General features: G+C 32.4%; 1 protein-coding gene and 2 long non-coding RNA genes across 5 annotated transcripts; 2 read left to right on the forward strand and 1 right to left on the reverse strand.

The window, feature by feature from the left end:
- The first annotated feature begins 561 nt into the window (after window positions 1-561).
- On the forward strand, window positions 562-1964 carry LOC128293255 (uncharacterized). The gene is made up of 3 exons (XR_008283404.1): window positions 562-641; window positions 1103-1189; window positions 1808-1964. It is a non-coding gene; the product is annotated as an uncharacterized LOC128293255 (long non-coding RNA).
- Window positions 1965-9700: 7736 nt separating this feature from the next.
- On the forward strand, window positions 9701-10501 carry LOC108452911 (uncharacterized). Its single transcript, XR_001866481.2, has 2 exons — window positions 9701-9889; window positions 10146-10501. It is a non-coding gene; the product is annotated as an uncharacterized LOC108452911 (long non-coding RNA).
- A 3221-nt stretch (window positions 10502-13722) lies between these two features.
- Window positions 13723-17620, reverse strand: LOC108451542 (probable disease resistance protein At4g27220). Of its 3 annotated transcripts, XM_017749222.2 has the most exons (4): window positions 17455-17620; window positions 17296-17381; window positions 13917-16891; window positions 13723-13817 (listed from the first exon to the last, which is right to left on the reverse strand). In XM_017749222.2, the coding sequence occupies exon 3, from the start codon at window positions 16879-16881 to the stop codon at window positions 13927-13929; it is 2955 nt and encodes a 984-aa protein (XP_017604711.1). In that variant the 5' UTR covers window positions 16882-16891; window positions 17296-17381; window positions 17455-17620; the 3' UTR covers window positions 13723-13817; window positions 13917-13926. The 3 variants fall into 3 exon arrangements, with proteins under 3 accessions (XP_017604711.1, XP_052884961.1, XP_052884962.1); XM_053029001.1 differs by having other exon boundaries at window positions 13723-16891; XM_053029002.1 differs by lacking the exon at window positions 17296-17381 and having other exon boundaries at window positions 13723-16891.
- Window positions 17621-25139: the final 7519 nt, after the last annotated feature.

Consider the following 25139-nt stretch of genomic DNA (forward strand, 5'->3'; position numbering starts at 1 on the left):
GGTAAAGATTCTAGCTCGAGAGGTAAAGCAATTAAGGAACAAAAGTATTGTACTTGTGAAAGTACTATGGAATAGACATGGGGTAGACGAGGCAACATGGGAACCCAAGAGGCTATGCGAAACAGTACCCATATCTCTTCACGGTAAGATTTTGGGACGAAAATCCCTAAAGGGGAGAAATGTAACATTCAAATAGGGCCTAAACGAACGATGGTTGCGAAACCACAAATTTAGGGTAAAAAATATATATATATATATATTATTATTTTGAGGTTCATGGTATGATTACATGATTGTGTGAAAATTTCGTGATAAAATTCTATGCATAAAGTGCTTAAATTGAGGTTAGGGACTAAATCGAATAATTTGCAAAACTTGCATTCTAGAAGTTTTAGTATGAAATTATTTTGGAATATTAATTAGGAGATCTTAAATGGTAATTTGACCAATTTTAAGTTCATGGACAAAATTAGGACATGGAAGGAATTTTTGAAAGTTTAGTAAGGAGGGCATTTTGGTCATTTGGTTATTAACATTAATAAAAGGTGAAAAGATGATAAAATTGTATCATCTTCTTCAAGTTACCAGCAGAACCTTACCTCTCTCCATAGCTGGGGTTTATTCAACTTTCAAGCTTCATAGTAAGTGATTCCAAGCCCGCTTTTAATGATCTTTACGTTTATGAAGTCCCTAGCTCGATAAAGCTTATGCTAGCAATAATTTAAGTTAGAGTCAAATTTGGAAAAATACCCATAGGTGAAATTTGTGTATTTTGATGTTTTATGATGGAATATGAGGTTTTAAATTATGTTAGACAACTTGTGCTACTTGGTTTTAAGTGAAAACGAGTAAAAGGCTTAATCGGTAAAAATACCTAATAGTCATAAGTACATGTTAGTGTGTGAATTTGATGTTGCCATAGAAGGAAAAATGATCAGCATGTCATAAAACATAAGAAAATAGGATGAAGTTTAATTTACGAGCCTTGGGGCAAAAGTGCAAATATGTGAAAGTTTAGGGCAAAATGTAATTTTTCCACAGTTTGAGTAAAGGGTTGTTTTGATAAATGTTGATATTAAATAAGCTAAATTTGCTATTATAGATCAAGAAGAGCGAAATTCGAGAGTAGATCGGGGAAAAGAAAAAGTAAATGACTAAATTGTAAAGTTTAGTCACATTTTGTATCGAGGTAAGTTTACATAAATAAATGCAATATTCTTTTATTTTCCATTATTATTGTCAATTTCAGTATTTATATATTTATGTTATGAAAATATTTAAAGTCGAATTTAAGGTGAAGTGACAGAGGAAAAGTGTTAGAAAGCCGGTTGAACCCTAGGAATGTTAGGATATTAGGGTTGACAGATGAACGAAATGAGCCATGTAAGTCCATATTAGAAATATGGCTTTGGAGACAAGATTGAGCCATGTAAGTCCATATTATATATGGCATTGGAGACAGGAATAATTCATGTAAGTCCATGTCAAAGACATGGCATTGGCGAGATATTGATAGAGCGAAGCGACCCTAGTATCCTTAGTATTCGAGTGGTTCAACGGGTCAGGATACTGAGTTAAATTACAGTGAATTAACAGCAAAGGAAAAGTAGATTATACTTATGAAAAGGAAAGGTCGGTAAGAAAGAAGGTAAGGGAATAAAGAAGAAGATAGAAATTGAGAAGTAAAGAAATTTATGATGTTAGATGATATTATGCATAATTATCCATTATGTTGAATGTTGTGATTTATTTGCTTGTAAGCTTACTAAGCCTAGTGCTTAATCTCTTTATTTTCTTCTTCTTATAGTACTTATCTAGCCACTCGGGGATCGAAGGAAACGTCGGAGGCCGATCACACTATCAAATAAATAACTCGGTATAATTAGACGTTTTGTTTTGTGTATGGCATGTATAGAAACTTAGCCACTTTTGGTATAATATGAACAATGAATGATGTGTAAATACTTGCTAGTGATTAGCTAATAAAATGGCCAATGATATGCATGTTTATTAATATGTATGATTGAATGGTGATTATCACATGAAAATTATGAAAAATGTGAAAGTAACCTAAAAACAGATTCAAGTAACAGCAATAACGTAACTTTGAAAAATCACTAAAATTTTATAAACATAGTTTGAAGATGAATAATATATGAAATTAAAGCTTATTATGTCTATTTTCTTATGGAATAAGAAAAATAGGTAAAGGTATTATATTTCATGATATATCTGAGTTTTAGTGAAACAGGGTCAGAGCAATTTCTGGAACCCCTGTTTCAACTTTGGAAATTCACCATAAATTTTACAAAACTAATTAGAAGGTATACTTTATATGGTTATAATCCTTGTTGAGTCTAGTTTTAAGAGAAACAAACGGCTTAGTGATATGAATTTTGTACAGGAAGAAACATAGTTCGTAGTAACAAGAGGTTAGTGCAGTCGAGTTTTGAAACAGGGGAAACTTTAACTAATAAACTGTACTAATTGGCCAAGTCAAAAATCTATGAAAAAAATTAGTAGATAGATATATGAGTCTAGTTTCAGGAAAAATTTACGGATCTTAATTTCGAGTTTCGGAACTCAAGATATGAATTTTTAGGCGACTACGACGCAGAATGGCAGCACATTCCGAAATGCTTAAATAAACAATTTAAACCTATTTAAGGGATAGAATAAGTTTAGTAATGCCTCGTGCTCGATTCTGGAAACAGTCTCGGGTAAGGAGTGTTACAATATTCATTTAGTATTTTTAATCTGATGTGTTTTTTTTTGTTTGGATTTCGTTCTACTCACAATTTATTCCAATTTTTATTTTAATATCGTACATATTTCATGTGTTATTATTAATTAGTTCCAAATTTGATAGAAAATTATTTTATATATTTAATGTACCTAATTTTGGTAACTTTTTTAGTAGAATGCTACTAAACTTGTGATTTCTTACTTAAATTTTATTAGGGACACAACTGGAATGCCGAAGTTCAAAAACAAACAAATCAGACTAAATTAGAACAAAAAACAAGTTGGGGGTTGAATTGAAAGTTGCATAAATATTTTTGGGCTGATAAAAAATATTAGATTTTTTTGACAAATTCTATATTTAGAAAAATCTGATTTAGTGGTTGCTTGTTAAGCATGATTTTAAGAATAAAATCATGTGAAATTGGTTCATTAAGAGGTGTATATAAAAGTTTGTAATTGTGGCATGAATACACACTTTGAATTTAAAAGGCAATTTAGCACATTCTTGCGTCTATTGCATTTGAAGCAATCTGCCATTGTTTTTCTCTTTTTATATTTGGGTGCAATTGCCCTTTTAGTTCCCTCCCTTCTTCACCTATTATCTTTCATTAAAATCCACTCTTATAATCCAATCAAGTATGATTAATTTCACACTCAACTAATCTCTATTAGCTTTAGACTGATTATCATTTCGATCAAGAAACATGAGAAATGAACCCACGCTAAAACCTTATTACAATACGGTATTCATTATCTCTCCGGAATATGGGATAGTTACAATCCGTTAAAGTTAATTCAATTTCAACACAAAAAATGCACATTGGATTGGAGTTGTTTGATGTACAATTGGGAAAATGAGTCGGTTGTCTATCGCATTTAGGTTCCTGAGAACAAATTTACGTGTCCAGGTGGGAAAATGGCAGTTGGAATCCATCAAGGGAGATAATAATCGGATTTCAACGACTCACGCGGTTGAAACCGTTAATTGAGTTGGAATCTTCTAGATTGCAAGGCTTCTGAGATCTTAAATTGTGCATGCAGTGGGGAGCTAGGGGGTTGGTAGGGACCTTGACCCCCTAAAATGGAAAATTTTCTTTTGGGCCCTATATAATTTATAAAATTTTAAATTAATAAAGATAAAATTACACTTTGGGCCCCAATGATAAAAAATAATTTAATCTTTTAAAAATTATAAAGATATAGACTATTAAAATAGTGAAATTGAATTTTTAGTATTGTAAAAATATACAATTTAATTCTAACCCCTTAAAAAATTTTCTAGCTCCGTCATTGTGCGCACGCATGTTATGTGGTTGGATAGTCAGTAAGGGTTGGTTTCAGGGCATACCGGGATCAACTATACAAAAAAGAGTTGGCGGTTAAGGCGTCCTTGATCTCTTTAACTAGCTTATCATTTGGAAATAAAATTCAATTTCAAGAATCGACTCGAGTCTGGAATATTCCGAGTCTTGAGAGGTTAAAACTGAAAATGAAGCAGTGAATTTCACTCGCTTGACTATAATTGAAGCAGATAATAAAAAACAATAATTGCATAGTCATGAATTAAGCAAAGAAAAGGATGTCATGTTAAGCAAATGAAAGGAAATGACCTTGACCGGATTCTTGAAAATTAGTGAAAGACCTTGGAGATCAAAAGAAATTAAAAACAATGAAGAAGAAAGAATGTTGTGGGTAGAAAGACAGAACTATTAAGCAAAGAAAAGCATGTAATGATATAAGCAAATGAAAGAAAAGTAGGTAGAGTGGATGGTTGAAATTTTGTGATAGAAGAAAGAATGTTGTGGGTATAAAGGCAGAAGTATTAAGTAAGGAATCCCATCTTTTTTTTACTTTTCCTTTGCTTCTGCCATTATAGTTGGCATTTTCAGTGCAGCTACGGTTTTTGATACTGATTTTTCTCAACACTTGATCGATGACATACAATCTGATTCTTCTTTAAATCTGTAATAATAAAAGAAGATAGATATGAGGTCTAAAATCCATAGAAATGTCCTTTGCATTAATTCTGGACAATACTAACAAGAATCGCAGTGATCTTGGTGCTCAATTGTAACAACAACGATGATGATGATGATCAGGGTATAAGAATGCCTAGTTATATGTTACAACTTGAAATTAAATATACTAGTAAATGAGTTGTAATAGGTGTTGTCATTGGCACCTTATAAAAACAAAGTATAGTTGTTGGTGTTGTAGTAAATGGCTTGTGTTGTTCAAGTTGTTGGTTTTAATTTTGGGTTCAACTCTGAGTAATATTTTACATATGGAGGTTTGTAAGATGTGAATATAAATTCCTGGATAAGCTAACTCAAGTTGTGATTTATTGGTTAGGTATTCACTTTTTTGAGAATAGTTGGAATTCGAATGATTATTGTACTAAAAAAAGCTACACTAATAATTGGTAATTTTCGTTTTGGTCACATAACTAAAAAAAATAATTGCAATTTCGTCACCAATGTTTTCAAAAAAAAAAAAATTTGTCATCAAACTGGTAAGTGACACTTTTTAAATTGGTATAATAACAATTTTAATCCTCAATTTTCTTCTTTCAGTCAATTTGATCTTGATAATATATAAAATGTAAAAATTGAAATTATTTTGAAAGTTTAGAAAATTATAAAATTAAAATTAAATAAAAATAGATAAAGTTTTTAAAAATAAATAAAGTGAGGGAAATGTGGGATAATTGTTTTAAACCCTCCAAAATTTCTCTATATTTTTATATCAAAGTATCTAATACTCAATATTCTTTAAAAAATATGGAAAAAACATAAAGGAAAATTATTTGTTCTCTGGTTTTAGCTCTTCTATTTCTTGACATAACTTTTATGTTATAAAAAATTTGAATATAATTTATTTTTACAAATTGGGTTTTGAAAAATAATTTAAATGTACTGAAAATTTGAATAGAGTTTCAAAAAATGGTATATTTTGTTTTCTTTTGACTAAAAAAGGCATCAAGGTCAATTTCATAAGTATCTGTAATATCAATTCTAGATGCTCTTCAAGGGCATGAAACTCAATTTAATAATATTATTAATTTGGTTTCAAGAAACATTTAGGAAACGTATTATAATGATCTAACTTTTTTTTTATGTTTTGTTTTTAATTTGTTATTAGATTCTATTGAATAGTAATTTTCTTTACTTCTCGTACAATTTAGTTCTTCAACAACATATTCAAGTTTTATTTTTCTAGAATTTCTTTATACATTCTTCTATTTTATAAATAATTTTGAGTTTTTTTTAAATTTTTATACAAAATTGAGGTCAAATTGACAAAAATATAAAAAAATAAGGGCTAAAATTATTATTATACAAACTTAAACAAGTGCCATTTAACAGTCGGGTGACAAAAAAATAATAAGTTAAAAAACATTAGTGACCAAAACAAAAACTTACGCATAGTTGAATGACTAACGGTGTAGTTTACCCTAAACTCTTTTAAAAATTTTAGTTTAAAACTTTTTTTTTATTATCTATACTATGTATTAAGCTTTTTACCGAGTTGGTGTCACCCATCAATAGGGTGTAAACTCAGTAAGAAAATTACCAAAAAGTTATTTTATTTGCAAAATAAGATATATGATTATCCAAATGTTTTCATCTTTTCATATTTTTTATAAATCAAAAAAAATTATCATGAAGAGAATTGAATTTGAGACATCATGCATATAAAAATTTTCATTTACATTTGAACTAAAGCAATTTTTAATTTTATTTGAAACTTTAATAGGTTTACCGTGTTCTAAATTTTTATATATTTTTGTATATAAATTATGTTGATTTAGTGTCGCAAATGAACACGACATCAACTCAAAATTAAAGACAAAACAGTGATAATCAATTGTATTCGTTTAGTATTTTAATTTTTTCAATAAATATTTTAGAATACTATTTTGGGAAGACAATATATATATATATTAAAACAAATCAAATTATTTTTTTAGGGAAGATAAGAAAATGTTTATTTATAGGTGAAACAAATTTTAAGGAACCCTAAGAGGGAAAATGTTTAGATATGAAAACTTGAATGTGAGTACATGAGGGATATCCAAATGAAATTTATAAAGTAAAAATTATAGTATATTTATAAAGAAATGAGGAAGTTTACTTGATGTAACTATCACCATTACTTATACAATTCTTGGTTGGGAATGTAAATGTTGGAAGAAAATAAATTTTGAGAGTGTTTGGTTGAAAAGAAAAGTGAGAGAAAAGAAAGTACGAGAGAGAATTATTTTTCATCCTAATGGATAAAAATTAATTTTTAAAATTAGAATGATGAGAGAAAAGAAAATAAAAAGATGTATAAATTAATTTAAAATTATATATAAATCTATCAATTTAGTCTTAATTTTAAAATTAAAAAATATATGTTTTAAAAATTTATTTTTAATATATAATTTATCAGTTAAACTATGAGAGATATTAAAAAAATTTCACTTCACAAGTCACCTAGGATTAGAACATGATGTCCTGCTTTCTTAAGCATTTCTGACAAAATTATTGCTTGTCTAAGCCTGTCTCCTTTTGTGGTCAAATCTTCCTTCAACCTCAATGCACTTGCAATATCATTGTGTATCGTCATTACATTCAACTCCTTTGATATTGTAGCTAGCCTAAATTATGTATTGGGAATGATCCCGATTAAGTAACCAACAAGTAAAAATAATAAAAAAATTAAGAAATTAAATACACAAATTTAATGTAGAAAATCCCCTTCAAAGAGGATAAAAAAACATGGGCAAAGATAATTATCGAAACCATTTTTATTTTGAAAAACGAGGATCGATTTTAAAACGAAAGTGGAGTCGCCACCAATCTTTTTGTTTAGGTGTGATCAGGTCACCTTGTGATCGATAATTTTAATAAAGCATTTTGGTTTATTAAAACAACGTTTTTGGCCTATGAAAAACTAGAAAAACAGATTCGGGAGTCGGTTAGACGCAAGTAAGGATCAGCACCCTCGCAATGCCCAAAATTGGTACCGTATTGATCAATTAATGTCTTGATGTCGAAAATTTGGAAGAGATTTTAAAATACAATTCCTTTAAAAGCGTTTAGATAAGTTGAATTGGATATCGAGATTCTCTCGTTCAGAAGGAATAGAATATCACATCCAGCACGATTGGATACAATATCTCGAACCTTCGACACAAGATCATCTTAGGATTTCCAAAACACATGCACTTGAAATTTAAAAAAAAAATATTTGGCTATTCGGCCAAACGATAAATCGAAACCCAGCGCGATTGGGCACGATTTATCAAATTTCCAAATTCGAAATATTGCCCCATTTTAAATTAAGAAAACATGGATGAAATTTAAAAAGGATATTCTGTATTTTAGTCGAATGAAAAAATCGAAACCCAGCACGATTGGGCTCAATCTCTCAAAATTCCAAACACAAAATATTGCCTCGTTTTGGTTTAAGAAGATATGGATGAAATTTTAAAAGGATATTTTGTATTTTTAGTCGAATGAAAAATTTAAACCCAGCACGATTGGACACGATCTCTCAAACTCCACAAATACAAAATATTACATCGATTTAATTTAAGAAAACATTGACAAAATTTCACAAGGATATTCCATATTTCAATTGAATGAAAAAAAGTCGAAACCCAGCACGATTGGGCACGATCTCTCAAACTTCCAAACACGGAGCATTTCCTTGTGTTGAAGGGGTTTTTTTTTAAAACAACACGAGTAATTATAAGAACAGTGGGGTACTTTTTTTAAAAAATAAAAAAAATGAAATGAGCAATTTAAGGTGAAATGGTGAGCAAGGTCGATCATAAATCAATATACGGAGATACAAAAGCAAGGTGACTAACATGTGCATAGTTAATATATTACCATCTATCAAATATACAAATGTGCAAATATGTAAATTAAAACGCACCAAAACAAATAACAAGCGAACAATACATAAAATAAACTATATGTATGTAAACAAACAATACATGCAAAAACTTTGAGATTAATCGTAAATGAATGACGATAAAAATAAATAATACATAAAATATCAAGTTTAACATATAATTTCAAATCAAATACTATAGAAAGAAAATTTAAAAAAAAAGATTAGCGCTATAAACCAAAATTTATAAATAAAAATATAATACAAATCATGCACGTAAACCTAATAATGTATGCTCAAAAACCAAATTATGTACATATAATAAAAATTTTAATTTAAATTATATGCATATAATCGTATAAAAAATATACAAAAGAATATATATGAGTAATAATCTATATAGTATGAGGTTAATGATTTCACAAAATAGTTTTTTAAAAAAGTTTATCTATCAACCATTGATAATATATAAAGTGAAAAAACTAATATAAATAATACATATATATAGAAAATAATAATAGATGAGAATGTTTAAATGATAAAATAATGTAGTAAAATAGGATCTTAAAAAATATTAGATATAAATAGATCTAAAAGTAAGTATAAATATATATACATATATACAACCAGATAATGCAATAATTTATATTCAATATAATTCCAATTATATATTAAAACAAATAATGAATATATAAAGAATCAATTGAAATGAATAGAAAAACAAAAAAAAACCCGATTAAAATCAATTGAAATGAATAAAAAAACAAAAAAAACCGATTTAAAGGAAAACAAAAATCAAAAGGTTAATTTACAACATTAAGGATGATAATACAATGCGCGTAAACTAATGGGGACTAAAATAAACCGAACCCCAAAACGAGACGTTTCTTCGTGGACCGATTTGCAAAGGTGCGTAAATTTCAGGGACAATTTAAAAGAATTTAAGAAATACTGAAACACGGCTCGATTGAACACTAGTGCAAAGGGGGAGGATCGATTGTGAAAATACCCCATCTTGAGCCATAATGCATGGGTACAGCACCAAACGGTGCTGTTTTGTTTTGTCTTTTAAGTCCAAAAAAATCTGCTTGAAATCATTTCAATTTTGTTCTAGTAAAATATATGTTCAAAAACCCTCCCCTTATCAGCCACATACGCCGCACCCCCAAACGGAGAACAAAGGCGATCCCGACCCCCTCCTGGGCCCGATCTCAACGACGGAAGAAACTCCGACTTCCACGTGACCACCGGAAGTCAGGTAAACTCCCTCTTTTTAATATTTTAGTTTCGGATAAATATAAAAAAAATCTAAAAAAAGGAAAAAAGTGGTAGAAAAATAAAACAAAATGAAACAAAAAAGTAAAACCACAGTAAAATTACCTTGATTTCTTTTTAAAAATCTGTTTTACTTTGATTTCTTTGCTTATATTCTTCAAAAAAAAAAAGAAGATCCTTTACAATATTTTTCAAAGGCTTTTATAGCCGATTTTACAACTTATTTTGCTTGTTTGCAGGTGCGTGGTGGGCGTGGACTCTGACGTGGAGGTGCGAGTAGTGCGGGCGTGGAGGCGGAGGCCATGTGTGGCAGGGGTAGTTGGTGGTTACGGCGCAAGGGAACCCGAGGGTTCCTGAGAGAGATTGATCTTGGGGCCATTTGGGCCGATACAAATTTTGGGTCTAGGTTTTAGGTTTATTTGGGCTTGATTCTTGGGGGTTAGTGTGTTAATTTTTGTGTTGGGTATGTAATTTGGACTTTGTTTTTTATTTAGTTTGCTTTTGTTTTGGTTTGGGTATTATTCTGAGCCAGGCGAAATGAGCTGTCTACAATAATTTTACTATAATGAAAAAAAAGATTGAGATAAAAATTAAACTCATAAAATAAAAAATCTTCAAAACGTAAATGCAAAATATAAATTTTAATATCTAATGAGTGTTTTTAATGTTGTAAAAGAGTATATTTATTAGCTAAATTTATAGGTTAAATAATAATAAAATAATCTAAGCTAATAAGAATTTAAGTGAAACAAATAAACAGAAATTAATTGAAAGATTATTTTTTAAATAATTAAGGGTCTTGTGTTTAAAACCTTGTGTGTACATGGTGGTTTTTTTTTTTTCTTTGAACCCTGGGAAAAATTTGATACAATAACTAATCAATTAGTGGGAATGTGGATCAGATAGTGGAGTTATGGGTAGTTGGGAATTTTTTTTTTTTTGAGTTCATGAATATACAGCTCCCGAACTGGGTTCATCTTAATATATGTAACCCCTTGTTATTTTTCTCGTAAGGATGTTGACTGGGATATTCTATTCGGTTTGTTGTGTTGGAATCTATAGATGTGTCGAAACAAGCTAATTTTTTATGAAGATTTTGTAGAAACCGAATCTGTTTTGAAGGCTAGTTTAAAATTGCAGTAGCAATATGTATCTGCTATGGGTGTCGAAAGCAGTAGTATTAGAAGTGAAAATTTAAAAAGTCTACACTTGATAAAGTGGGAGATTCTATCTATCGGATGGTACAAATTAAATGTTGATGCCGTGTGCAAAGCAAATACGGATATGGCCGCTTGTGGGGGAGTTATTTGAGGTTGGAATGGAGAATGGATTATTAGATTTTCTAGACTGATTGGCTCTTGCTCAGCATTGGAAGTAGAACTTTGGAGGTGTTGTTGAAGGACTTGGATTACCTGGAGGAATGGACATTGGAGAATCATTCTGGAAATAAATAGTATGGAGGTTGCTAATATGTTGTCTAGTAGTGCTAAATTTGGTGAACATCGGCTGTGTAGGGAGGCTCGCAAGTACATGAATAAAGAATGGGAAGTGATTATTCAACATACCTATAGAGAAGGTAATAAACTCGCTGATGGCCTAGTTTCAATGGCTTGGGATCAGCCGTTACAATGTTTAATCTTTTACTCCCCACTGGATGCAATTCGTAACTTGCTGAATGCAAATACAAATAGAGTTGCAACGCCAACTTTGATGGTTAGTTGGTTACTATTTTATGCTTTCTTTTCTTAATAATAAAAAAATTTAAAAAAAAAGGAAGAAAACAAACAATATTATGAGCCAATTTTAATGGTCTTCGGGGCAACTTTCGTTTTTATGTTCCACAAAGACAAAGGTAAACTCCATCTTTTCTTATTATTAGGTTTTTTCCTTTGCTGTCTTCCATTATTGTTGGCACTATTGTTCTCTGCTATGATTCTAAAATATAATATTTATAAATCATATGTATCTAAATTACAGCAAATAGCAGTCTTATGTTGACTCAGATTCCAATTCTTTTAGCCTCTTCCATGCTCCACCTTCAAGAAAAAACAAGAGAGAATGAACCTAAATTTGGATACCTAATCCTTCCGCAATGAAATCTTCAGATATTATGCCTTAGATCCCCTTGGATAATCAGATTTTAATTCCAATATCGAGATTGTTCATAGTATAGTAAGTTGGTGTTTTTGTCGCATAAGTTGATGAAGTCTGCAATAACTCCCTTTCGATTGTGAACTCTTTCCTTTCCAATTTCCATCTTCTGCAGATAGTTCACCCGAACTCTTCCTACTGAGCTTGGATTTTTCAACTTGAGAAGAGGGTGGTGGCAACCCATCATCCGACCCCATATGTCAATTAGTCTAGTCATTATTTGTCCCATGTTTGCTTTGTGCATGCAAGGTAACAGATAATCTTATATGTCAATTATTTATATTTATGTTGTTTAAGTCTTTATTCGCATTAAATCTTGGATAATTCTTTCCTCGTTTCCGTCAATAGATGGAAATAAATTCATCAAATTCATTAAAATTTTTAATAAATTGAGTTAAACCAATTTTGAATTTAAATTATTTTATTTCTTTTTAGAATCTTAAACCATTGTTTACACAAAAAATTATACTTGAAACAGAAATTGATGTTTTTTTAACGTTTAACTATTATATTTAAAGTGATTAATTTATATAAAAGTTTGAATCTAAAATTTATATCTAATATAATAAAGAAACAAAATTTAAAAATATATATATATTATTTTTAAAATGAGTATTTAAAATTATTAATTTCCACGTTGCATACTAGTTAAAATCTATATTTGACATACTCAAAAAAAAATTATTTATGTTAAAATAAGTAATTAGTCATATATAAATTTCTCAATAAGTTACAGTATTAAATTTAAGTTGTCGTTTATTAGTCGAGTGTTCACTTTTTTAAGAAAATTCAGAGTTATTGTACCAAAAAAGTTACACTATTAGTCACTAAACTATGAGAATTTTCATTTTGGTCACTTAACTAAATAAAGTTACAATTTTGATATTAATGTTTTCGAAATTGTATTTTTTTATCACTCGACTCTTAAGTGACACTTTTTAATTAGTATAATAACAATTTTAGTCCTCAAATTTTCTCAATTTAATCTTGATAATATATAAAATGGTAAAATTTGAAATTATTTTTAAAATTTTAGAAAATTATAAAATAAAAATTAAATAAAAGTAGATAAAAATTTTAAAATAAATAAAGTGAGAGAAAATGAGGGATAATTGTTTTAGACCCTCCAAAATTTCTCTACATTGTATGTATTGAAAATTAAAGAATATTACGTCTTTTTACAATACTTTCCTAACTTTTATTGTAAATAAAACTCACCTTAAATCATTTTGATTAATATATGTTTATATTTTATTAAAATATTAATAAAAATAAAATATATTTTAATTAACACATTATCATTTCCTGTAAGATAATTTTAATACTTTTTCAAGCCTAGGCCCGTTTTCGGCCTAACTTGGTTGATCCAAAAATTCTACTTTACTGTGCAAAAATATTTTAAAAATAATTTTATATTAATATTTATATATTTTTATAATTAAATTAAAATTTAAAAATATTCGAATTGGACCAACTCAAGATTTAGAGGGACTTATAGCCAACTTCTATTGTGTATACATATTTTTATATAAAATTTAAAATTTATTAAAATTTACGAAATAATAGAATAGAATCGAATGAAAATTTAGAAGGTTATTTTGGGAAGTAGATATATAATTTTTAGAGAAGAATAAGAGAATAGAAGGAATGGTAAGAGTGGGAAAATGTTTAAAATGTGGAGTCACTTTGATTTCTTATTTACCTTTGCCTCTCACTCCCTATCCTCTTAACCTCTTCCTTCTTGCACTATCCTCCCCCTACTTCTTTGACATCAACCAAAATACATGAAATTGTATTAAAATGGGGAATTTAGGTTTATAAAATAAGAAAATATAAACAAAGCTATAAATGGTTGATACCTAGAATTCTTCACCAGGGGTTGAAGTGAAGAACATTTTTAAAGTTTGGATGGTCATCCCACTCCAACGATTCCCACCATTCTGTACTTGACCTGATGGGAAGAGAAGGTGGAGCATATGCAAATGGCTGCCCATTGCCAACAAGGGGAACAAATGGAGGAATTCTCTTCAATTTTTTACAGCCATAATCAACATTGATAAGTTGGAGAGAATCACAAACCATCACTCCGCTTTTGCTGCAAATGCTCTTCAAATTTGGTAATTCAAGTAGTCTCAATTCTCTCAATTTGGGAAGATGGAATTCGATTAATGCATCACTCCCTTTTTCTTCAACTTCTGATGTTGCTGCTCCCAATATTTCTACTAACTCATCACATTCTGGTACACAAATTTCTTCCAGGTTTTGGAGGTATGGAAGCAACCAATGTGGAAGCAACGTCTTCATACTTGAGCATCTCTGTACACAAATTTTCTTAAGATGGGAAAAGGTGGCAGACGGAGCCAATGTTGATGTTGTTGCCGAACCAATTCCTGCATCTTTCATAATAAGGGCACTCAACTTTGGCAGATCACCAAGAACCAACTCCTCGAGGCTCTGAAATGGATGAGCGGAAGAAGAGGCAAGAGAGGACAAGGAAACAACACACTCTATCCCGTCACACGCCCAAATCTCACAAACCCTCAAGTCAATCGCATTTTTGAAGGACGAATTATCATCGACTAAGCTTCTCAAACAGTCGCACTTTAAAATATGCAACTCTTGAATTTCAATTGGGTGCATAATTAACTCACCTTCCCAATTGTCGACTCCTCCAATTGTTACTATCTTAGCACTCCTAAAAGGCATATTAAACGCACCCACCACTAAATTGTACTTGATGATATTTTTCTTACTTTGTTGCATTGAGGAGATGAACTTATTGAATTCACTGATGTCTTCGAAACGTCCAATTAAGCACTCCAACTTCTTCAATGGTTCCATCTCCTCTGCTTTTAGACTTGGTTTTTCATTGTTCACATTAAAACTCAAGTGCTGAAGGTGAACGAGTTTTGGTAAAAGTCCGGCCGGTATCTCTTTCAGAGTGAACACTCCAAGATCAAGATATCTTAACTTTATCAGCATATCCATGCCTTCAGGGACTTCCTCAAATTTAGTCCCAAAAAGGTCCAACTTCTTCAATTCTTGAAGCACCGAAAGACATGGCAGATCTCTTAGTTCTTCACAGCCACGAAGCAACAATGTTGTGAGGTTCTTTAGTTCAGAGATGGAATTTGGTAAACTCTCGATCTTTGTAAAGGACAAATTGAGAACACTAAGACAAGGCATGTTTGTGAAGAAAGAATTTGGGATCTTCTTTATAGGGTTCTTCTGCAATAACAAGGTTGTGAGCAGTTGGCATTTTTTGGGCAGCACATCCTCGGGAAATTTCGTTATGGAGTTATACATAAGCGATACTTTCTCAATATCTGGACTCCATTGCCCCCTTTTTGGTAATTCTTTTAATTGCAAGCCTGCATGTACTATATATCGAGGATTCATACTTGTGATCGACAATGCCATGTCTCTCACTGCATCATGCATCTTTACTCTAGGTGAACGAAATCGAGTGGTAATATTCTCCAACAAGCAGTTATCTTCTAACTTCTTCAAAATAACATGGCCCTTGTCTTTCATTTCCTGTCTTGTACCCATATCATCTATGAATCCCTCTTCAATCCAGCACTCGATTAGTTCATATATTTCAATTTCAAAATCTTCGGGATACACTGTACAATACAAAAAACAATGCTTCGCTTGCTTGCCCTTTAAGTGATCGAAGCTAAATTTCAAGCGCTCGATTACCTCAGCTTCCACTTCTTCCACTTTCCCTATTCTCTCTTTCAATTCCCCGAGTGCATTTTTCCAAATGAGAGGGTTATCTTCTCCTTTCATGGTACCAGCTACCACAACAATTGTAAGAGGTAAACCCGCACATTCCTTGACAACAAGCTTCAAAGTAGGCATTATAGTTGGACTTTGAACTATGTTAGGTCCAACTTTATTCAAGAATAGTATCAATGCCTCTTCTTCTGAAAGGGGCTTCACTTTTATCACCTTACAACCCATATACTTACAGACATGCTCTGAACGGGTTGCCAACACCAACTTGCAACCATTGCCGCCACTTGGCTCGGGGATCCCAACTTCCTCTAGAGAGACTTTATCCCACACATCATCTAGGATTAGAACATGCTTTCCTGCGTTCTTCAGCATTTCTGACAAGATTGCTGCTCGTCTGAGCTTGTCTCCTTCTCTGGGCCAATCATCCTTCAACTTTAAAGCATCTGCAATATCATTTTGTACCTTCATTACATTGAACTCCTTTGATATGGTAACCCAGATTACCCTTTCGAACCTTTGTTCTTTCAAAAGATCATTGTGGATGTGCTTCATGATAGTGGTTTTACCCACACCGCCCATCCCCCAAACCCCAATGTTGCTCACTTCCTCCTGCATCAAACATGCCCAAATCTCATTTCTGACAGCTCCCTCTCCAACTAGTTCTGATGTTGGCAGCGGCAACCCAGCACTTGGACCATCCATGGCAAGACCTTCAGAGGCATTAGGAGCGTTATCAAGACGTTCCTTCATTTTTCGAGTCCCTTCATCAACCAGCTTCCCGTTGCAAGCACGACAGAGATATCTCCCGTTACTGACTTTGTTTTCAACAACTTGTGCTTCCCTAATCATCTCTTTCACATCTTTCAACCAATTTTCAACTCCCTTCTTTGGTATCTTCCCCAGAGGACGAAGAAGCTCTGCTTTCAATTGCAGCTCTATATCTTCCATTTTGCAATTCAATTCATCTCTCATCCTCTTGAAGTTTCTCACATAATCGTTCATCTTTCTGTGATATTGCAAGTATTTACAAACAGGAGTTCCAAGACAATTTGCAATACCAACAACAGGCTCTACATACTCCATTGCTATGTCCCTGCAATGCAATCATATACAACAGTAGCAGATAATGAAAATCTGTGAATGTATTGGATGAAGTATTGATATGTCAGTGTAAGCATGAAAAGGAAACATGAATGCAAGTTTCAAGCAATGGCGTCTATTAGATGGAGCTATGGATGGGTGGCAGACAGAAACATGATGAAATTCTAGTCACCAGAATCAAGCTCTCAATGTATATAAAATGCTAGATTCAAGTGTGCAAGAGTTCATTACAGAATATTAAGAGGTAAAATGTTCAACAGTCTGAGATTTCAACATTATATTGCTTCTGGGTAGCTCTTTTTGTATTAATTTCTATCTATGATAGATTAAGTCTGCTATCCAGTCTTAAAATCTAAAACTGTTGATAATCAGTAGAGGAAATCATTGTCTTATTACCTGACTTAGTGGCTGAAAAGTGTTGAGAGATTAGATCAGAAAATGAAGCAGTGAAGTTGACTTCGTTGACTATCATACAAAGCTAGCTGCAATAACAGTAGCAGATAATCAAAAGCAAAGAAAAGCATGTCATGAATTAAGCAAATGAAAGAAAATTACCTTGACTGGATGCTTGAAAATTAGTGATAGACCTTGGAGATGGAAACAAATTAAAAGCAGTGAAGAAGAAAGAATGTTGTGGGTACAGTAGCCAAAAATAAGAAGAGAGTGAAGATAAAAACAGGGAAATTATGAAGTCAGTGGTAGGTTGCAGAAAGGCCGAATTATTAGTAAGAAATCCTATTTTTATTACTTTTTCTTTTTAGCTCTGTTCTTTGCTGTCTGCCATTACAGATGGCATTTTAATTATTCTAATTAGCCAATGAATTTTATTGACAATCAGGTCAAATTTTAGTAATGTAATTGTTATAGTCGAGCTTTTTTTTTTTAAATATAAAATCAGGTCAAAATTTTATTTTAGCAAAAAATTACAGTATTAACTGATCAGATAATAAACTATGATTATTTTCGTTTTGGTTACTACATTGGTTTTTTTTTCTTAATTTGCTAAGGAATAAAATATTTTATGGAGATACTTACGGGGTTGAAATTATTGACATTTGTGTTTGAAATTATTTTAATTTTTAGTATTTGTTTTAAAATATTTTAAATCTATTGCTAAACAACTAACAACATTTTAACACTAATTTTAATTTTTATAATTATTTTTGGAAGAAATTTAATTTTTCTATAATTAAGAATAAAAATTAGAGTTGTTTAATACTGATCACACAAAAATTAACTATTTTATTTATAAATTATAAATTTATTTAACAACATTTTAAATAATTATTTTTAAAAATACAGTATTAAAATTTTTAAATTTGTTTTAAATTATGGCACGTTGCTGGTGGATCAATCTTTGCATTTCCATTTGCATGTAATGAGCAAGGAAGCTATGAACAAGTAATGAGCTTTGCATATGCATGTGCCATAGAATATTGGTGAATAGGGATGTTGAAATAATTAACCGAATTGAATTACTCAAAATGTAAATATTTTTAATCGTTAACTGAAACAAAATTTTTTCAAATACATTAACAGAATCAAAATATTTCGGTAGGTTAACCGAATTATCAAAATTTATATGTTTTTGTTTTTGGTTCAAATATGTATAAAACATATAAATAATACATTGCTAATGTACTTTAAATGGAGCTGAAAACTTCAAATAAGATATTAGAACACTAGATAAATCTTGAAAGTTAACATCCAAACACTACATATATTATATATTATATATTATATATTATATATTGGTTAATTCAATTAATTACTTGATTTCGAACTGAACTAACCGATAACCGAAATTTCAAAAAATCAATAATCGACCTTTAATTAAACTAAATTCGGCCACCGGCCGATTAACCGAATTAGATTGGTTCAATCGATTCTAACCGAACTGTGAACACTCCTAGTGGTGAATTACATTAAAAGCAACAAGCAATTTTAACACATGTCTGGTGCATTATTTGCAAGCCACACTAACTTATGTTGAAGTCAAAGAGCATGTCATCAGGAAAGAAGCTCATTATTCCCTATCTTTCGAACCTGGCAACTCCTGTATTTTCTACTTTCAGGATATTCTACATTTATACAACTTTTGGGAAGTACATAACTTATTCAGGACATCTTCTACTATAGTGTATAATTGAGTGGAAACAATATGAACATGTCAAACATCCTCCTATTATTCTTTTATTTTATGTACAATACAACCAACACACTTGTTATACAAACATATGAGCTCTCTAAGAACCAACAACAAGTTCAATCAATGAAACAAAGTCAACCGGTGAATTATAATGAAACATGAGAAGAACCACAAGCAAGCATCAGGAAATTCTTACAGTGCAACAATACACCTGAACCCCATTAACTAGCACAACAGAAAAACCATGATCAAAGAATCAAACTCTAAATTCCACCAAAATTCGTACACAGAAAATTATCTATTATAAACCCCCACTATGCACCACAACCAAAAAGAAAAAGCGCAATCACGTACCATATGCTACCGAAATAAAAATAGATTGCCCACAAATATCCAACCACCATGAATCGAGTCAAAAGCTATGTATTTATCAATCTCTAAATCTCTAAGCAATGAATACATTGTGTTCTTGAACCTGAAATTTTAACTAAGCTCCTCTGTTTCTTTTTGTATGAGCAGCCCGACTTTTGGACGGAACCAGAGAATGCGATTAGGAAAGCGTATCATTTAACGGATACAAATATATTGGAACAAGCCATTATTTGGGCAAAGTGGGTTCAACGGCAGTGACAGCAATATTGATCAACTGCCAGAAGCTGGTAATAATTGTTGTTCCAATAGGGTTGGAAGCGTGTAAATTATTATACTAAAAAATCACACAAAGTTTAATTCCCAAAAAAGAGAGGTGGATCACAAGGATCTCTTAAGTACCAAGTCTTTCCTTAGTCACAATATCCATTCTATCGTAATTTAATAGCACAATTAAATACTACTATTATACCCTCAAATATTGAAAGAAAAATAGGACAAGAAAGAACACAGGATTTTTAACAAGGTTCGGTAAATTATACCTACGTCCTCGGGCACTAACACCAGATGATAACTTTACTATCTCCAAAATATTGCAAACAAATAGAATTTCTTAAGAATTCTCAAATGGGAGAAAAGAGAAAACTAAGAGAGAAAGAATGGTTGGGATTGTTGAAATGAGAAATGGGAAGGCCTATTTATAGTTGAGGTTCAATGACCAAACCATAAATAGCCCATTATCTCAAGAACCAAAAAAAAGAAATTATCCTATGCCAATGTTTCAAGTCAATTTTCGGTGCAAAGGCTGCACCTCCTATTTATTACATTGTTAGTCAATTTTAATGGCTGCCATTTAATTGTCATGCAATTTGTCAACAATTTACCATGCAATTTTATGCTGCCATAAATGTTAACAATCTCCACATTGAAGATTTGATTAGAATAATCACATCTTCATACACTTTCTTCAACTCCCTAAATCCAATAAAGCTATATTTTGTAGTGCCTCCAAATGCGCTCATGAGCGCCATACACCTGAAGATGCTCAAATTCTCAGGATGTTAATCAAGTTCAAACAATTATTGAACTTGATTGTTGTTACCACCTTGGTCACCATATCTGCGGGATTATCTGCTGTCGGAATCTTTTGAAGTAGAATTTTTCCTTTTTCAAAGACTTCTCGCACAAAGTGATATCTTATGTCGATATGCTTGGTTCTTGAATGATAGACTTGATTTTTCGCTAAATGAATAGCACTCTGACTGTCACAATATAGACTAATGTGACTTTGAACAACTCTCAAGTCTTCCAACAATCTATTAAGCCAAATAGCTTCCTTAACAGCTTCTGTAACAGCCATATATTCTGCCTCTGTAGTAGACACAGCTACTGTAGACTGTAAGGTAAACTTCCAACTCACTGGGGCTTTAGCAAGAGTAAACAGATACCCCGTAGTTGAACGATGTTTATCTAAATCACCAGCAAAGTCAGAATCAGCATATCCAACTACAAACTGACCAAGTTTTTTATCCTGCTCAAAAACTAAACCAACGTCTACAGTTTTTCGAAGATATCGTAGAATCCATTTCACAGCTTGCCAATGTCCTTTTCCAGGATCATGCATATACCTGCTCACAACTGCAACAACTTGTGATATGTCAGGTGTGTACACACTATTGCATACATCAAACTCCTAACTGCATTAGCATATGGGACTTTTGCCATATATTCTCTTTCTTCTTCAGTCTTCGGAGATAATTGAGCACTAAGTTTCAAATGAGAAGCAAGTGGGGTACTTACATGTTTTGTGTTTTCATTTACACCAAAACATTGTAATACCTTTTTCAGATATTGCTTCTGATTCAAACAAAGCTTGCCTCTCTGTCTATCTCTACTTATCTCTATACCGAGAATCTTTTTGGCCTCACCTAGATCTTACATCTCAAACTCTTGATTCAACTGAGTCTTCAGCTTATCTATCTCTTTTTGGCTCTTCGAAGCAATTAACATATCATCAACATACAAGAGTAGATAAATGAAAAATCTTTCATACAGCTTCTGCAAATACACACAATTGTTATATTTGCTTCTTGTGTATTTCTGCCTTATCATAAAGCTATCAAATCTCTTGTACCACTGCCTCGGGGATTGCTTCAATCCATATAGCGATTAGTTCAGCTTACAAACCCAATTTCTACCACCAGCATCTTTGTATCCTTCGGGCTGAGTCATATAGATCTCCTTTTCAAACTTACCATGTAAAAAAGTTGTCTTTACGTCAAGTTGAGCTAGCTCCAAATTCAACTGTGCTACCAAGACCAACAAAATTCTAATGGAGGAATGCTTCACAACAGGGGAAAATACATCATTATAGTCAATTCCCTCCTTCTAAGCGTAGCCTTTAGCTACCAATCTTACCTTATAGCGAACATATTTCTTGCTAGGAGATCCATCTTTCTTTGCAAATACCCACTTGCATCCGATTACCCTTTTACCTTTCGGTAATTGCGCCAACTCCCGAGTATTGTTCTTCCAGAGAGACTGCATTTCTTCATCCATGACACTTTTCCATATATCACCTTCTAAGCTTTACATTGCTTCTTGATAAGTGGCAGGAATATCAACATCAACAATGGGAAAGGCGTAGGCTACCATATCAGTAAATCGAGCAGGTCTGCGAATTTCTCTCTGTGGCCTTGTAACTGCAACTGGTTCTGGTGTACTCAACAGTTCTTGGGTTAGAACCTCTTAAACCTCTAGTTCCTCCATTGTGGCTGGAGAATTAGACTTATTAACTGGGCAAATCCTCACCTGCTCAAACTCTACCTGTTTTGGAGTACACTCCACCTGCTGTGGAGTATCGCTTGTTTGGATATCTTCATCTCCTACCTTTTTCAATGTGGCTGATTCATCAAAGGTAACATTTCTGCTACAGATCATTTTCTTTGTGTCTAAGCACCAAAGACGAAATCCCTTTACTCTAGAGGTGATTCTCATAAAGAGAGCTTTCTTTGCCCTCGGATCTAATTTTGACTCCTTCACATGGTAATATGCAGTAAATCCAAACACATGTAAGGAATAATAATCTGTAGCCAGTTTTCTAGACCATACCTTTATAGAAGTTTTTCTTTCTAATGCAGATGATGGCAAACGATTAACAAGATGGCTAGCATATGTCACAGCCTCAGCCCAAAATTGCTTGCCCAACCCAGCATTGGACAACATACATCGAACTTTCTCCAGCAATGTTTGATTCATACACTCTGCCACTCCATTCTGCTGTGGTGTATCCCTAACTATAAAGTGTCAAACAATACCATACTCTTGGCACACATCGAAGAACGGATCACTTTTATATTCCCCTCCATAATCCGTCCTAAGCCGCTTGATTTTCTTACCAGTTTGGTTTTCAATCATAGTTTTCCATTTAAGAAAAACACCAAGCACTTCATCCTTAGTTCTCATGGTATGCACCCAAACTCTTCTGAAAAAGTCATCAACAAAAGTAACAAAGAAGTGTTTTCCTCCCAACGAAGGTGTTTTGGAAGGCCCCCACACATCTGAGTGAACATATTCCAAAATTCCTTTTGTATTATGGATAGCAGTGCCGAATTTCACTCTCTTTTGCTTTCCCAGAACATAATGCTCGCAAAATTTTAATTTGCAAGCCTTTGCACCTTTCAACAATCCTTACTTTGCCGGAATTTTCAAGGATTTTTCACTGGCATGTCCCAACTTCATATGCCACAACTATATTGAGTCTAATTCTTTATTATTGAAAGCTGCAGCTACTGCTCCAATAACTGTACTACCTTGGTAGTAATACAAGTTATTTTTCCTGATGCCCTTCAATATCACCAGTGCACCAGATGTCACTTTCAAAGCCCCATCTCTCATAGTAACAACTGAACCTTTGGATTCCAAGGCTCCCAATAAGATGAGATTTTTCTTCAAAGCTGGCACGTCTTAACATCATCAAAACTCTGGTTGATCCATCTTGATTCTTTAATTGGATTGAACCTATCCTAATAGTTTTACAGGCATCGTCATTACCCATATAAACAACTCCTCCATTTAGTTCTACTAAATCAAAGAACCACTCCCGGTTAGGGGGCATATGATAGGTACAACTCGAATCTAATATCCATTCATCTGAATGGAATGATGATGATGATGATGCAACTAGTGGTAGTTCAGAGTCACTGATGTCATGCTTTGCAACTCAAGTATCTACAATAGCTTTTCCCTTATTCTTCAGCTTTGGACAATTTTTCTTCTAGTGGCCTTTCTCATGACAAAAGACACATTCATTTTTCCCAAGTCTGGACTTTGACTTTGATCTCACCTTCTGAGTTTTTCTCCGAGTGTATGAACGGCCACGGACTACTAAAGCTTCTGTGTCTCTGATTGAGTTTTTCTGTTTGTCCTTCTTTCTCTGTTTATAACTGTATAAGGCCGCACAGACTTCGCTCAGAGATATATCACTCTTCCCATGAAGTAGAGTAGTTTCTAGGAACTCAAACTCCTCAGAAATTGACCCCAACAGCATCAAAGCCAAATCTTCATCTTTGAATGTCTCATCCATATTTAGCAAATTAGTGACTAACTGATTAAATTTAGTGATGTGATCATTCATTGTGGTACTTGGGACGTAAGTGAAACGAAACAGTCTTTTCTTCAAGTGGAGCTTATTCTGACTGTTTTTCTTCAAAAAATTTTCTTCAAGTGCCACCCACAACTTATTTGCAAAAATCTCCTTTAAAAAAGCACACCTCTGCTCTTGAGAAAGGCATGATCGAATTGTGTCACATGCCAACCGATTGATCGCCTTCCACCTGTACATCATCTGGCTTCTTTTCATCAATGGCAATGTCTAGACCCTGCTGAAAAAGGGCATCTAGAACCTCACTTTGCCACATACCAAAATGGTTCGTTCCATTAAAGATCTCCACAGCCAATCTTGCATTTGCAATTGTCGGTCTTGTCCATATGGACGATGTTGAAGCTCCTAAACCGTCCTTTGTCTCCATAATCTTTCAATATACCTAAGGAAATCTTTTCTGATGTGGAAGATCAGTTTAAACTGCAACCACAGAGCATATTACGATTAACCTTCGGCTCTTGATACCACTTGTTGTTCCAATAGAGATGGAAGCGTGTAAATTATTGTACTAAAAAATCACACAAAGTTCAATTCCCAGGAAAGAGAGGTGGATCACAAGGATCTCTTAAGTACCAAGTCTTTCCTTAGTTAGAATATCCCTTCTATCGTAATTTAATAGCACAATTAAATACTACTATTATACCCTCAAATATTGAAAGAAAAATAGGACAAGAAAGAACACAAGATTTTTAACGAGGTTCGGTAAATTATACCTACGTCCTCGGGCACTAACACCAGATGATAACTTCACTATCTCCAAAATATTACAAACAAATAGAATTCCTTAAGAATTCTCAAATGGGAGAAGAGAGAAAACTAAGAGAGAAAGAATGGTTGTGTAACACCCCTAACCCCAAACCGTCGCCGGAACAGAGCTACGAGGCATTACCGGATATATCAGACAACTTATGGATATTTTATAATTATTATAACATTCATAGTATAATTGAAGAATTATGTGCCTATAATGGACTTTCGAAACCCAACACAAGTATTAAAGTAGAATGGAACGGGACTTGTTCGAGTATTCAAAGATTTTTTTTATTATTTTTACAAAAA

This window comes from Gossypium arboreum, chromosome 5, assembly GCF_025698485.1.
Source record: "Gossypium arboreum isolate Shixiya-1 chromosome 5, ASM2569848v2, whole genome shotgun sequence".
Classification (NCBI taxonomy): Eukaryota; Viridiplantae; Streptophyta; class Magnoliopsida; order Malvales; family Malvaceae; genus Gossypium; species Gossypium arboreum.